This window comes from Salvelinus sp. IW2-2015, linkage group LG6.2 (assembly GCF_002910315.2).
Source record: "Salvelinus sp. IW2-2015 linkage group LG6.2, ASM291031v2, whole genome shotgun sequence".
NCBI classification, from domain to species: Eukaryota; Metazoa; Chordata; class Actinopteri; order Salmoniformes; family Salmonidae; genus Salvelinus; species Salvelinus sp. IW2-2015.
Window position 1 is genome coordinate 22,614,385 of NC_036846.1, and position 16,809 is coordinate 22,631,193.

The following is a 16,809-nucleotide window of genomic DNA, read 5'->3' on the forward strand; positions in this document are numbered from 1 at the left end:
TTCCTCCCTTCACTGCACCACCCAAACCCCGTGAAGCCGTTCTAACCCTTTCACACAATCTCTCCTTATCTACCTCATACTGTTCACATGCTCCACTCATCACACAGACCTGTTTCATGTCTCCCTATCTACCTCATACAGTTCACATGCTCCACTCATCACACAGACCTGTTTCATGTCTCCCTATCTACCTCATACTGTTCACATGCTCCACTCATCACACAGACCTGTTTCATGTCTCCCTATCTACTTCATACAGTTCACATGCCCCACTCATCACACAGACCTGTTTCATGTCTCCCTATCTACTTCATACAGTTCACATTTCCCACTCATCACACAGACCTGTTTCATGTCTCCCTATCATCCACAACCTAGCTTTCGAATCTGTGTGCCCAAACCGTAATCTACTACACACAACTTCCTCTCTCCTACTTTCCATATTCCCCACTTCTTCCTTTACTGATTGGTGCATGCAATATAATTCCCTCCCCTTACTGCTAGCATCCCACTTCCTTTGCCAAAGATCAAGACTTTTTTCCTGGATCAAGGACCTGAATATCTACTCCCTCTCAGCACTCTTAGCCAYCACATCGGCCTTCTCRTTACCCTCCACACCCACATGGGCGGGRACCCAGCAAAAGCTTACCACCCCTCCCACCCTCTCCAATCCCATTAACARCACCATCATCTCCACAARCAAGTCTCCCCTATCTGACCTGCCCRTCTTCACACTACTCAACACTGCAGCCGAATCWGAGCAGATCAMCACTCTGAGTGGTTTCACCTCCTCCAACCATCTCAAACCTAGAATCATGGCCATCAACTCGGCCGCATACACTGACACATAATCAGTTAACCGCTTACATGCTCTAACATTGAAATCTGGGATATACATCCCTATCCCCACCCTACCACTGACTGGATCCTTTCAACCATCTGTATATATCCTTACTTTTTTTTACTTTTTTTTTTTACAAATAATGATTATCTATATATATCTCACGTCCTCACCCCATTCTCTCCTGCCCTCAATCATGTCCAGGTCGACACTTGGTTTCGGAAAAAGCAACAGAGGAACGTTCCCCAAYGCTATTGCTGACCCTATCTCTCTCTCCCCCAGTCCATATTCAACCATCTTCTGCCCAATTGTCCACCYGTACGCCCTCTRCTTAACCCCACTCCTCACTCCCAGCATTCCCCAGTTGCCATGACCGCAGGATGTCCTTCTGAACTCCATTTCAACCTCGCCCAGTACACTAAACCAAGTTAGTCCCACCTTATTCTCAGGGGCAGTTGCCCACTATCCACCTGCAATGCCTCAACAKGTGTCGTCCTGAAGACACCCACACACAATCTCAGGGCCCTTGACTGTATCTATCCAGGCACTGTAGTAACGTTTTGACTGCCGATCCATATACAAAACACCCAYAATTCAAAGATGACCTGATCAATCAATGCCTGGTACATATACAACAGTGTTTGTCTRTCCRACCCCCAATCATATCCTGCCACTGCCCTCATGAGGTTCAGCACCTTCCTACACTTAATTTCAATATGCTCAACATGTCTCTTCCACGTAAGCCTCTTATCAAACCAAATACCTATATACTTAAACTCAAMCATCCTCCCTATATCCTGACCGTATATTTGCAGCCCAACATCTGTAACCTTCCTCCTAGAATACACCATAAAACAGGACTTGGCCACAGACATCCTAGGCCTCCATGTTAGACCAATCTTCCACAACTCCGACAGCTTCTTGCATCTTGCATCTTCACATATTTGACATCTCCACCTCTCCATACAGCCAGATCATYGGATTACAAGGCCACACCCACTTCCTGCCCCACCTCCTTAAATACGTAATCTGTCATCAGGGTGAATAACACCGGACTAACCACACTTTCCTGAATACCATTGTCCACTTCAAACTCCATTGACAGTTCTGAGTCCACCCATATGACTCGATCGAACAGGAAGTCCATGATCCAGTTATACAGACGTCCCCCAATGCACTCAATTTGATCAACAACCCTTCCWTACACATGGCATCTTAAGCTTTCTCAATGTCAAAATACACAACACTCATCACCTCTTTTATTGTCAGGGCTTTGGTAATCTCTGTACTAACTGTAACCAGGGAATCCATGGCAGACCTCCCTCTCCTGAACCCACTCTGTGCTACKCTCATCAAACCCCTGACTTCCAAGAGGTACATCATCCTACTCACTATCATCTATTCCATCAATTAACACATGTTGGATGTCAGAGCGAGAGGCCTATAACTGCCCRCCCTAGCAGGATCTTTACCKGGTTTTACAAACGGTAACACAACCGCRCGTGTCCACCCAGCAGGAATCACCCCAGTCCTCCACACCACCTTTTGGGGCAGCAGGTAGCCTAGTGGTTAGAGCGTTGGACTAGTAACTAAAACGTTGCAAGATCAAATCCCTGAGCTGACAAGGTCAAATCTGTTGTTCTTCCCCTGAACAAGGCAATTAACCCACTGTTCCTAGGCCGTCATTGCAAATACGAATTTGTTCTTAACTGACTTGCCAAGTTAAATARAATTTCAAAAATACAACCCTAACACTGCTTCCAACACACTGTCTGGTGTGTGCTTAAACATCACAGAACACACCCTGTCTTCTCCAGGAGTAGTCTGCCCGCAGCCCTCCAACACCCTTGTCATCTCAAACATAAAGAACTCTACATCCATAGCTTCTCTGGACTCTCCATACTCACTTAACTTTTCCCTGTCTCCTCTTACTCTGATCACACAGGTGCCCACATCTATGAACCACTGTAAATGCACMACCTAGGACATTTGCTTTTTCTTTACTTGATACAGCTGTGACGTTTCCTTTAAAAAATTAACAATCCCTCTACCAATAATGGAGCAAAATTCCCGCCATGCTGCTGGGAGCTTTTATTCTGAAAGCTCAATTTACGCGCACTTACACCGGAAATAGAACCTAGGTAAATTTCCCGAGTCATGGTGATGTTTATTTCAGTCCAATTTACCGCTTAGTGAGTTGAGCTAGCTATCTTTCATGATGGAGCAAACTGTTTCAAATGTGGAAGTCTGTAATTTAGCCTTCACTGGTGAATTTGACAAATTAAAGAAATGTATTTTAACGGATAAATCGCTCGCTTRCAAAACGGACCAGGTAAATGATCATCACTTGAAATGCATTACCAGAGCTAGCTGCTTCAGGCAGCAGTCAGTCAATTAACGTTAGCTAGCTATCTACATTTGCGGATACATCCACATGTCCCCCTTCTTATTCATCTGGTCTCCTGTGCTCTTCCACTCTCCCAGGACCAAAGGACCGCTCTCCACTGGGCCTGCTCGGCTGGACACGTCAAGATCGTTGAGTTTCTGTTGGATTTGGGGGTGGAAGTCAACCTACAAGATGATGTAAATATTGAAAAGTCATTGTCTGCAACATTGTACAGTTATATTGACTTGCTGTGTTGCAATAATTTGATCTTAAATTKATCTTGTACGTACTGTAGATGTTTGATCTATTGATGTCACTATAGTGTATTAGTACAGATGAACAGGGAAATTGGTTATAAGTGTCTTTGGTAGTAGTTTCCCCAACACACACACATCTATTTCTACGGGCTCTGTCAAGAGGTCTGGAGACACTGGACCTGTATGTTACAGGAGACACACTTACTCTAACCACTGAGCTTCTGGTTCATGCCTGCTCAGTTACTCCCTCTATCACTACATGACTATCCTAGAAGAAGAAGTAGTTACTGTCCATCTGAGAGTGATGTCTCATCTCTTGTCCTTGTCCCCAGGCCAGTTGGTCTCCCCTCCACATCGCAGCATCTGCAGGCAGGGAGGAGATAGTGAAGTCACTGATAAACAAAGGAGCTCAGCTGAACTCGGTCAACCAGAACGGCTGCACCCCTCTGCACTATGCTGCCTCCAAGGACCGATACGAGGTACACCAACACTGGGTCCACAATGTTAGACAGATACTGTTCTGAAGTAATCTGGTTTACTCAATACCAAGTGGGTTAGTTAGCTGGCACAGGGGCCATTAGTTCCGTCTTGGGATTGAGTGTTGCTAGTTCAATCCCTGCCAGAACCAACTATGTTCSCCTGGCTTTGCTACAATAGTTCTGCAGCTATTAAAGCAGAAAATAAGAACTGTATAACGTTATGTTGATTGATAATGCAAATGGTTGGTCTTCACAGATCGCCCTCCTGTTGCTGGAGAGTGGAGCAAACCCTAATGTCACAGATAAGCTGGAGTCTACTCCCCTACACAGAGCTTCAACCAAGGGCAACTGCCGTCTGATCCAGCTGCTGCTCAAACAGCGCGCTTCTACCAACATACAGGACTCGGAGGGAAACACTGCACTGTAAGCACTGGCGTGTGTATTGAAGTTGTGTTCTAGATGCTGTGTGTTTTACTGTGCTTAATGTTTGTGTCTGTGTGTTGATGATGCTGTTTTCTACACTTTTTACACCATGCTAAATATTTGTCTCCCCCAGCCACCTGGCGTGTGACGAGGAGCGTGTGGAGGCAGCTAAACTCCTAGTGGAGAACGGAGCCAGCATCTACATAGAGAACAAGGAGGAGAAGACGCCACTACAGATCTCTAAAGGAGGTCTGGCCACTCTGTTGCGGCGGATCGTAGGAGGAAACGTCTGATCCATCTGACTACACACTGAAGCAGCGAGAAGATCCAGTCGACGTAGTCTAAATGGGCTTCCTCATCTCACCTCTCCATCCTTTCTCCTCATCTCTCCTTCATCTGCACTGATTTGAGGAAACAGGATAAACTCTTCCATATTGCTTTGACCTATCCTCTATATTCCAGTCTGGGGGGAGGGTACTTCCACCAGTCCAGTTACAGTTTAGTGGCGATGAGGAGAGTGAGAGGAGGCCACTGGACTATTGAGATGCAGTCTGGATGGCAGCATTTTTGTTGGAGGAAAGAGCTTTTCTGACTGGACTGGATGTATCTGACTGACCATGATAATATCCTACAGCTACTTACCAGAGGAACCTATGTTGTATGAAACTGTTCTAGAAATTCAGCTTCTTAAACATTGTTTTTTTTTTCAAAAGATGTATTAAGTTGGTGTCTTAACAACTTGATTAAATGAATCACCTCAACTACATATGTTAATATCCAGGCCTATTTAAAACATGTTTCACTGTCTGGATGTGTAATGTGATTTGGTAGTAAGTTCATTGCATTCATTTGATTCCAATTAAATTTATCATCTGTAACAAGTTACATTAAATTCCTATTTTGGTTGTGATTCTGAATGTGTCAGTGTTTGATAATATACAGTAGTGATTGAGGAGGAGCAGGAACCGTGCTTGAACCAATAACCTTGCAGTATGGGGTGAGTGCACTATCTTGTGCCAGAAAGGTTCAGACCTCTTGGCAGAGACCATAGAACTAACCTCACATACAGCACATACTTTTACAAAAAAAAGTCCCTTAGCCAATGTCATTTGCATCTGTTCTATATAGTCTGAATTAACCCCTTGTCACTGTTTGTCATTTAGGTAATGATTCTCATTCATCCTCATTCATCCTAACTCGAGACAAGGCTTCCTCCCATTTCCTCTTGCTCATCATCAGAGTTCCCTCCAATAGCTCGTTCCAAAAGATGTATTTATGTAGAGTGCCTCAGTTGTAGATGGCCGGTCAGTGGTTGCAAACCATTTCACGGTGGACCACGCCCTGTTCAGAGGGCTCAGGTGTGCGCACTGGAACGGGATTTGAAGAAGCTCSTGGCCGTACGTGCGCGCCACCGCCGGGCAACAGGTCATGGACATGAGATCCACCGAGGCCTCAGGCAGGTGTTGAACATACCCCGCGAAACCCGAGTTACAACCGTTACCTTTTCTTGGCGACCTCCAGCTTTGAATGTTCACCTCTATTGCACATTTCCCGTAGTTCTCCCTCAAACTGCCACATCACTCTTCAAATATTTCCCCTGAAGGCTGCAGTGAGGAGACACCGCTACAGTGGAACCGTAGTTTGTAATTCCATGGGACGCATCCTCTCTGATTTCCTGCGTAAATGACGCTACAGGTGTGTCTGTTGCGCGAGGTGCCCATTGCGGTGGAGATATCACTTGTGATCAGAACCAATGGAATCTCGGTTTCACCGACAAAGGTAGAATCAACAAACAAAAAATTGTCACATGTAGACCTTACAGTGAAATGCTTACTTACAAGCCCTTAACCAACAATGCAGTTAATTAAAAAAATTACAAGAAGAAATAAAAGTAACAAATAATTAAAGAACAGCAGTAAAATAACAATAGCGAGGCTATATACAGGGTACCGGTACAGAGTCAATGTGTGGGGGCACCAATTAGTCGAGGTAATATGTACATGTAGGTAGAGTTATTAAACTGACTATGCATAGATAACAGAGAAGCAGAGGGGCAGAGTAAAAGAGAGAGGGGGGGGGCAATGCAAATTGTCTGGGTAGCCATTTCACTAGATGTTCAGGAGTCTTATGGCTTGGGGGTAGAAGCTGTTTAGAAGCCTCTTGGACCAAGACTTGGCGCTCCGGTACCGCTTGCCATGCGATAGCAGAGAGAACAGTCTATGACTAGGGCGGCTGGAGTCTTTGACAATTTTTAGGGCCTTCCTCTGACACCGCCTGGTATAGAGAGGTCCTGGATGGCAGGAAGCTTGGTCCTAGTGATGTACTGGGCCGTATGCACTACCCTCTGTAGAGCCTTGCGGTCGGAGGCCGAGCAGTTGCCATACCAGGCAGTGATGCAACCATTCAGGATGCTCTCAATGGTGCAGCTATAGAACCTTTTAAGGATCTGAGGACCCATGCCAAATTTTTTCAGTCTTCTGAGGGGGAATAGATTTTGTCGTGCCCTGTTCACGACTGTCTTGGTGTGCTTGGACCATGTTAGTTTGTTGGTGATGTGGACACCAAGGAACTTGAAGCTCTCAACTTGCAGCTGTCTGATGTCGTGGATGTATGGTACACATTGAGGCCCGCTGTTGGATCTCCTGTTCCACATCAACTGCAGAAGGATCTGCTGCTTGAGGCGCATCTTCGGGCCTATTGGATAGGTCTCATGTCTGGGACATTCAGTTCTGAGTGCGCTTCTGGCGCACATTTACAAATTCTAAGGTGCGTCATAATATAGCCAATATTTGAGCAGAGGTTCTGACCCATCAGCTTGTCCCCTAAACTTATTTCCAAAATTGAAAAGGAAAACAATAGGCTTGATTAAATCAGATGATTAAATAATCATGATTCAACATTCCATGTATTTCCATATTTCAGGCCTATGTAAAAAACACCATTGAGCTTCTGTAGCTCCTGTTCAGGCGCCCTAGTAGCCAGCCTGCAGGCCTGGTGTTAATAGACTAGACTCATACATAGTAAAGTACATCCGGGACACTGAAACTAGTAATGATGTTATGTTTTGGTATGGTTGCATAAGACAGATGGTTACTTAACGGCAAAAATGAAAGTAGGGTGGATGGATGGGTGGGCATATAATGAGTGGGCGGCTATAAGGACGTCTCAGTAACCCAAAGGTTGTGAGTTCGGAATGTCGTCATGGACAAACTTTAGCTGATTAGCAACTTTTCAAACTACCTTACTACTTTTTAGCTTCTTTGCAACTACTTAGCAACCCTAACGCCTTAACCCTTTTAGTTAACCCTTACCCTAACCCCAACCTTAATCCTTCTATCCTAACTCCTACACTTACACCATAACCCTACCCCTAGCCTTGCTAATGTTAGCCAGCTACCTAGCTATAATGTAACAAATCATACATTTTGCAAATTCGTAACATATTGTAGTTTTGCACATTCATATACATATTGTATGTTTTTCAAATTCGTAAGAATAAAGTACGTTTAGAAATTATACATACCATACAGAGGGCAACATAAATATTTAATGGGGCACCTCGATTTACATACATAATAATACGAAATGCTCTGAGACCAGGGTTGCCAGCCTAAAGCACAGAGCTCCTGTAAATCTGAATTATTGAGTTATTTTGTAGTGATTTTTTATTTATTTTGTATATAACAGAGGTTTTTATTGCATATATAGTGCTTTTTGAGCCACGGATTTTACAGTTGACTGACAAGTTAACACGCTTTTTGGCTTGGCTAAGCTAGCTAGCTGGCTAATATTTTTTGTTTTGAAAAATGCATCTGGACAGTACCAGCTTTTTTGTTTCACCTGGCTGCCAATCCTGATCTTCTGAGACATAATTTGAGGAGTTGCCTGAAGTGTGAGAGGAATGGGAGAGAGAGGAATACAGCAGTGCGGATGCAGAGGGATGATAGTGAGCATGACTAGCAGGTAGCCTAGTGGTTAGAGTGTTGGGCCAGTAACCCGAAGGTTGCTGGATTGATCCCCGAGCTGCAACGATAAAATCTGTCATTCTCCCCCTGAGCAAGGCATTTCCCCAGATGTTGATTAAGGCAGCCCCCCGCACCCTCTGATTCAGAGGGTTGGGTGAAGCGACGCTTTACGAGAAGAGATAACTCAGATAAAAAAAAAAAAAGATCACCAAAAACCTATGACATACAATACACCAGACACACATATAGATATATATAGATAGAGACATAGAAAACTAGATCGAGATATACATACACAAGCCACATATATATTAATACATTCAGAGAGAAGAACATATAACATAGCACATACCACGAACACAAAAGAAAAAAGGACAGACAAAAAAACAAAGAAAATAGAAGAGAAAGAGCCATAAAAATGAGCATACATATAGATAACAAAAAAAATATATATACATAGAAGATGATATATAGACAGAGATAAGGATAGAATGAATCTCACAGAGCATATATATAAAACCACACAACACATAAATATTTATATACTACAATAAACATAAATAATATCATACATAACAAGTATAGAGAGAAAATAATATGGGACAAATATATTAAAGATAGATCAAATATACAAGAAACTAAGAGAAGACATTATATACTCCGCGGCAATAGACACAAGATGATATATACATAACATCTAATGAAAAAAATAGAACACAAGACATAAAATAAGACAGATAATATACAAGACAGAAAATAAGATCAATAAATAGACCATAAAATAACAAAATACAGATATTATCACAGAGAAAGAAAGAAAACAAAAAAAAAAAAAAAAAAAAAAAAAAGAAAAAAACAAAAAAAAAAAAATAAAAAAAAAAAAACAAAAAAAAAAAAAAAAAAAAAAAAAAAAAAAAAATAAAAAAAAAACAAAAAAAAAGGAAAAAAAAAGAAAAAAAAAAAAAAAAAAAAAAAAAAAAAAAAAAAAAAAGAAAAAAAAAAAAAACACAAAAAAAAAAAAAAAAAAAAAAAAAAAAAAAAAAAAAAAAAAAAACAAAAAAAAAAAAAAAAAAAAAAAAAAAACAAAAAAAAAAAAAAAAAAAACAAAACAAAAAAAAAAAACAAAAAAAAAAAAAAAAAAAAGAAGAAAAAAAAAAAAAAAAAACATAAAAGATAAGAAAATAGAGAGATATATATGAAAGGACAAAACACAATAACACCACATCATATACAAGAATAACATAACAAAAAAAAAATATAGAGAAAACACAAAATAAAAAAAAAAAAGCAAAAAAAAATTAGAACAGAGAGAAATAAACCCATACACAATATAAAGAGGATGACAAGCATATTAAAATAACAATAGCGAAAAAATATACCACTTATAAAAAAGTACTCTCTAAAAATAACAGAATTAACAAAAGTACGATAATATCAAAGAAATATTGCAGCTCTGCATGCTGCTATATCTGAAACCAGACCCACAAGAACTCTAACATCGAACAAAGATTTATCTAAAGGAAAAGAGGACGCTCTCGCAAAAGGAACAATTTCAAGTAAAAAAATGCAATGATAGTTTTGACGGACTAACAACAGTTGCAAGAAGCAGCAAACCTAACACCAAAGAAAGGATAAAGATTAAAAAAAGAAACAAGGAAACAAAAAAAAACAAAAAAAATGTAACCTCAATCATTAGACTACAATCATACGACAAATACATCACACAAAATATAAATAAGAAAAACAACCAAAGGGAAGGCGGATTTAGGACATTAAAATCGAAGGAAACACAAGACATAGAGAACAAATATACAAATATAGAAAGAAATAGAAAAGAACCACAGATATAGAACAACCCATATAAATATAAAAAATAAAAAATCACACCCACAGAAATATGTTTATATTCAAAAAAAACTCAAAAGAACTAACTAAACAAAAAAGAAAAAGTAAAAAAAAGAGAAAAAATAAAAGTAGATAGAAAAGATATATAAAAATAGAATATACAAAAAAAAAAAAAAAAACACCACACAAAAAAAAAGCACGCAAAAGAATAAAACTAGAAAAAACTAAAATTAAAAAAAATAATAAAAATAGAAAACGGAATGTCAAAAAAAAAAACGAGAGAGTTAAGAAAAAATATAACAAAAAAAATAAAAAAGTGAAAAAAGAAACAAAAAAGAATAAAGAAAAAAAATACAAATAAGAAAAAACCAGACCGAACTCATACTAAAAACAGACATAAACTAAACAAAAACCAAAAACACTGCAAAAACAAATAACCCCCCCACTCTTCCACCCGCTCACCCCTCCCCGCATACTCCGATTTCGCCTTCCCGTCCCCTGCTCCCGCGCCCCCCCCCGAGACGCCCCTCCCGCCCCCCGAATCCTCCCCGTGCCCAGACCGCTCACTCCGCACACCCTGACACACACTCCGCTCTTACACTCCCCGCCCCCTCCTAGGCACATCCCTGCCCTGGCCCCCGCGCCAGTCCTCTGGACCTGCATCTCCCTTCCCGCCCCGCCCTCTCGCCACACAGCCCCACCCCTTCCTCGCCGCCTCGGCGCGCTCTCCGTCCATCGCTCGCGCCCACTCAGTGCTTCTCTACCACCAACCCTCCCCTTCGCCCACCACTCCCTCCAGCCCGCCCGCCACGCGCTCCACCCTCCCGGCCACCTCTACGCTGCGCCCCCCCAAAACCCTCCCTCTACCCCATCTCGCACCCCGCCGCCCGCCCCCGCGCCCTGGCCCCATCACCCCTCTATCCGCGCCCCTCCTCCCTCACTCTCTCCACCGCTTCTCAACAGCTCACCCCCTCCCCGCCCCGCGCCTCACACACAAGCAAAACCCATACTGTTGCCCGCTTCTCTCCCCTCCCTCCTCGTCCTTCCTACTATTACTCTCTTTACCACCGTCTCCCCACCTCGTCCCGTCCATACCGACTCTCCCTCCCACTCTCCAGTTCCCAAACTTCGCCTCCACCAACACTCTCCGTGAAACAACCGTTGTCCTCTCTTTCCACAACCTCGCCGCACCCCATCCACAGGACAATGCTCACTCCTTGGCTTCAGGTCCTGAGTACACGCAGGCTCTAGATTTCGCGCTCAGTGTCTTCTCCTTAGCTCAGCTCGCAAAATTTTCAACAAAAGGCTTCAGCATCCCTAAGCGGTCTTACCACACTGCGGAAGACCACATCTTCGTTCTGACAGGCCATTCAGCCCTTGACCAGCACTCGACCTCACCTGGTATTCCAGCTCTTCTTCTCGCACCACACGAGCTCGCTGGGACCGCTCCCGGGTGTCCACCCAAGGGGCTCTCGATACCACCGCACGTGCCGAAGAGGAGCAAGCTCCCAGCTGGCCTCATCCAAGAGCCAGGGCTCTCTTCCTTCGGCGCAGCGACGTCTATTGGAGCTCGCAGTAACTGCAACCCTCAATATGTTCACTCGCTTGCGCCTCCTCGCCTTCTTCTCTGTAGAATCATCTCAGCCTCACAACTCTGTCTCATTCGTTGTGCTCGCTCGCACATAACTGTACACCACGCTACCCCGCCCACCCCACCACACTTGTAATACCCCGGCCGCCACCCTTGCCGCTTTCGCTTCTTTTCTTCCCCGGCTCACAAGCCTCCCGCCCCCCCCCCTCCCCCCCGTCCCCCCCGCCCCCCCGCACGCCGCCCCCTGCCTCCACCTCCACAGAGTCCCACCGCGCTGCGTTCCAGACTTCGCCCTCTCCACAACCGCGCCACCTCCCATCACGCAAACTCGCTACACGCTCCCCGCCCGGCTCCCGCCCCCCGCCCCCGCCCGCTAGGCGAGGCCACCTGTCCCTTGCCCCCACTGCACCCCGCCCCCCCCCATCGACACCTCCAACCAGTATCGCGAAATACAACTCGCACACGTCACATTCTCCGCGATGGTTCCCGACCACGCCTCTCGTGCCTAAACCGCTCTCCCGCGACACGTCCTGTGCCGCGCTGGTTTAGACGCCAGGCATCTGGTCGCCGGTTTCACCGCTCCTACAACACCACCCGGACAATCCAGTAGTTCTTCCCCTGCGATCGACGTTTTGTTCCTGCCTCCGCGGCTCTTACCACCTCTCTCCTCCCCCTCCCGCCTTCCTCGTGCTGCTGTACGCACTTGGGACCGCAACACAATGGTGGCGATAACTTGGTCCTTGAAGCATATAACGCCACATACAAAAGGCGCCTGGCCCTCTCCTTCCCATCTTATTGAAAGGTCAATGTTATAGCCAACGACGTACTCTTATAATTTGACAAGTATGGTCGAGTGACTGCTGTTCTCAAATGGAATACATGTCCTCAAACATGGGAAGGGCGGCGAGGTGTGACCATATTATAGCCAACTGAGAGTCCAAATAGGTGTGAACACACAGTGCACACACTCCACCAAGTAACTATATATTATTTTTCTTTTTCCTGTCCCAAAGTTTCCCGAAGGCCACGTTGGGCTCTAGCGGCGTTTTGCGTTCCACCTTATTATCTGGCAGTCGTAAAAACACATTGAGTTCATTGTACGTTGTCATGCGCGGCCTAGTAGCAGCTCAGCCTGCCGTTGTATATTAGACGTAGACTTAAGTTAGGATAACAAGTACATCCGGGCCACTCGAAAGCTAGTAATGGATGTTATGTTTGGTATAGGTTGCATAAGACAGATTTGGCTGTTTACTTAAGGCTAAAATGAAAGTAGGGTGATGGATGGGTGGGCATATAATGAGTGGGCGTATAACGCGAACGTCTAGTAACCCAAAGGTTGTGAGTTCGAATGTCGTCATGGACAACTTTAGCTGATTAGCAACTTTTCAACTACTTACTACTTTTTAGCTTCTTTGCAACTACTTAGCAACCCTAACCTTAACCCTTTTAGTTAACCCTTACCCTAACCCCAACCTTAATCCTTTATCCTAACTCCTACACTTAACCATAACCCTAACCCCTAGCCTTGCTAATGTTAGCCAGCTACCTAGCCTATAATGTAACAAATCATACATTTTGCAAATTCGTAACATATTGTAGGTTTTGCAAATTCATAACATATTTATGTTTTTTCAAATTCGTAAGATAAAGTACGTTAGAAAATTAATACATACCATACAGAGGGCAACATATTAATATTTAAATGGGGCACCTCGACTTTACATACATAATAATACGAAATGCTCTGAGACCAGGTTGCCAGCCTAAGCACAGAGCTCCTGTATCTGAAATATTGAGTTATTTTGTAGGTGATTTTTTATTTATTTTTGATATAACAGAGTTTTTATTGCATTATAGTGCTTTTGAGCCACGGATTTACAGATTGACTGACAAGTTAACACTTTTGGCTTGGCTAACGAGCTAGCTGGCTATATATTTTGTTTGAAAAATGCATCTGGACAGTACCAGCTTTTTTGTTTCACCTGGCTGCAATTCGATCTTCTGAGAACATAATTTGAGGAGTTGCCTGAAGTGTGAGAGGAATGGGAGAGAGAGGAATACAGCAGTGCTGATGCAGAGGGATGATAGTGAGCATGACTAGCAGGTAGCCTAGTGGTTAGAGTGTTGGGCCAGTACCGAAAGGTTGCTGGATTGAATCCCCGAGCTGACAAGATAAAATCTGTCATTCTCCCCCTGAGCAAGGCATTTTCCCCAGATGTTGATTAGCAGCCCCCCGCACCTCTCTGATTCAGAGGGTTGGGTTAAATGCGAACCTATACGGGTCGGTGTTCCCCCTAATGCTCTACCCAGCACCAATTGTATTGTGACTTAGCTGAACTGGTACTAACCTCCACCTATTTTCTCTTCAGAGGAGACTTCTTCTCCAGACCAAGAGGACAGCGATGGGGAGCACTATGGCTCCTAATCATGCTAACTATATCTAGGAATGTTTGAAAAACAGGTGGTGCTGGAATCCAGACCTTAACCCTTTTCTCTCTAATATTCTCCTAGTTCGGAGATATTTGGGGACATTTTTGTGATCTATACAGACACCCAGGAAGAACTTTTGGAATGCCATGCTTATCTAAACTCTATGAATGAACACCTTCATTTCAGCATTATCTATGACCTATAACAAATCAGTTTTTCTTGGTGTGATGGTTATTAAGGACAAACCTCCCTCTTACAGATCTCTATAGGAAACCTATGGACAGGAATACCCTCCTTAGAGGGTGACAGCTTTCATCTGCGTCCACTTATTAAAAGTCTCTCTATAAATCAATTCAGTCGTATCAGAAGATATTCAGCTCTGATGCTGCTTATCGAAAACAGACCACAGACCTCACACAAAGATTTTTTAAGGAAGGGGGTACAAAGACAATCAGTAAAACATGCAATGATAGTTTTGAAGATGACTAACACAGTTGGAAAGCCTAACACCAAAAGTAAAGATAAAGCAGAACATGTCCCATCATGCTTTACCCATAACTCACCATTGGGGAAGGCATTTAAGGGACATTATCAGGAAGCACTGGTACACTTATTGATACTGGCCCACGATTGAAACCCATTTTTAAATATCCCCACAGATGGTGTTTTAAAAGACCTCCAAACGTGAGAGATATGTGGTTAAATCTGATTACCCACCAGAGAAAAGGAACTTTTAGGGTTCCCGAGGGTAATTACAAATGTGGCCAAGTGCTCAATGCAGCTTTACGTACAAATGCAACTCATAACTCATTACCCCCCCCCCCCCCGCACAGGACAAAGATTTAAAATCGAGGCCTGATTACTGTGCATGTCTACACATGCAATTTACATGTTGAAATGTCCTTGTGTCTGTCTTAAATAGGGAAATCCCTAGAAGCCTGTAAAACACGGTGATCATGTGAGCACCACAGAAATTTACGGACAGGTGAGACAGAAAATCTGGTTGCTGCTCATTTTGCTACAAGCTGGACTTCCTATTAGCTCTAAGATACATGGAATAGAAATGGCAAGATGTCACACAGAGAGAGGGACATTTGGGGAAAACTTCTTCAAAAGGAATCTTTTTCTGGCATCCACACAGGCTGAACACGCCGCGCCTGTTTTAAGCTTCTACGGATTTCCCTATTTAAGACAGACCACCAAGGACATTTCAACATGTAATTGCATTGGTGGACATGCAAGTAATCAGCCCTTGATCTTAAATCTTGATCTTTGTCTCCTCTTCGGCCTAATGAGAGTTTGACTCTGAAACCAATTCTATAGTTTCAATAATTCAATTATTATATAATACATAATTTTTTATTATCCTAATTGAATTATTGTATGTGTTATGTATATTACTATAAATATTGATCCCATTCTCTGTGTATATGATCACATATTTTGATACATTGAATGTTAATATTAGAACTATGTTATACATTTTACCTCCTGTTTCAGGACGAGTGCGTCACTGAGTATTGACCCTTATATTAGAGCCTTCCACCCCCACCTGCGGATATGGATGCCTGATGAAGACCTAAGGTCGAAACGTTGTAAAACTAAATTTCACCTGGGAGAATGTAGAAGCAAGCAGTGTGCGGAGTTTTCCTTTCTGTTTTCCATGACTTTGCCTACAACTCCAGCACCTGCTGAAAGTACCGGATGTGCGGATGTTCTTCAGCTTTTGAGCTAACATAGGCTAATGTGTTAGCATGAGGTTGTAAGTAACAAATAAATCCTAGGACATAGACGTATCTGATATGGGCAGAAAGCTTAATTTCTTCTTGTTAATCTAACTGCACTGTCCAATTTACAGTAGCTATTTACAGTGAAATAATACCATGCTATTGTTTGGAGCAGACGATGTGCACAAAGCTTAGTATGAACTTTTGGCAAAAGACGGTTGTGGGCCACACTTTAAGATACAAAGCGCATCTGCCGCACCGCATTCATGTAGGCCACGCAAGAATGCCTATGGTTGTACCCCCGGTGACGGCTTGAGTGCAGTTTGTGGAAACAGAAATRCAATGGTTCATTGGAYCAGTTTAAAACTTTGCACATACAGTACTGCCATCTAGTGGCCAAAATYTAAATTGCACCCGGGCTGGAATAATACATTATGGCCTTTMTCTTACRTTTCAAAGATGGTACCAAAAAAAATWGTTTTTTTCTTTATATTATCTTTTACCAGATCTAATGTGTTATAATCTCCTACATTMATTTCAAATTTCCACAAACTTGTGAWACAAAGTGTTTCCTTTCAAATGGAATCAAGAAATGCATATCCTTGCTTCAGGTCSTGAGCTACAGGCAGTTAGATTTGGTATGTCATTTTAGGCGAAAATTTWAAAAAGGTTCAGATCCTTAAGAGGTTTAAATGCGGAAGACACATTTCAGTTGAAGGCATTCAGTTGTACAACTGACTAGGTATCAGTTTTCTGGCACACAGAGCTGCTGAGGTGTCACCCAAGTGGCTGATACACAGAGTGGAAGAGGAGAAGTCCAGTGGCTATAAGAGCAGTGCTTTCTTGGGCAGGAGYTTATTGGAGC

The 16,809-nt window shown here is 43.0% G+C and overlaps 1 protein-coding gene across 1 annotated transcript; it reads left to right on the forward strand.

The window, feature by feature from the left end:
• The first annotated feature begins 2,965 nt into the window (after positions 1-2,965).
• psmd10 (proteasome 26S subunit, non-ATPase 10) lies at positions 2,966-5,031 on the forward strand. The gene is made up of 5 exons (XM_023990437.2): positions 2,966-3,173; positions 3,326-3,424; positions 3,817-3,963; positions 4,220-4,386; positions 4,520-5,031. Exons 1-5 carry the CDS (start codon positions 3,057-3,059, stop codon positions 4,677-4,679), a joined length of 690 nt encoding a protein of 229 aa, XP_023846205.1. The 5' UTR covers positions 2,966-3,056; the 3' UTR covers positions 4,680-5,031.
• The last annotated feature ends 11,778 nt before the right edge of the window (positions 5,032-16,809 follow it).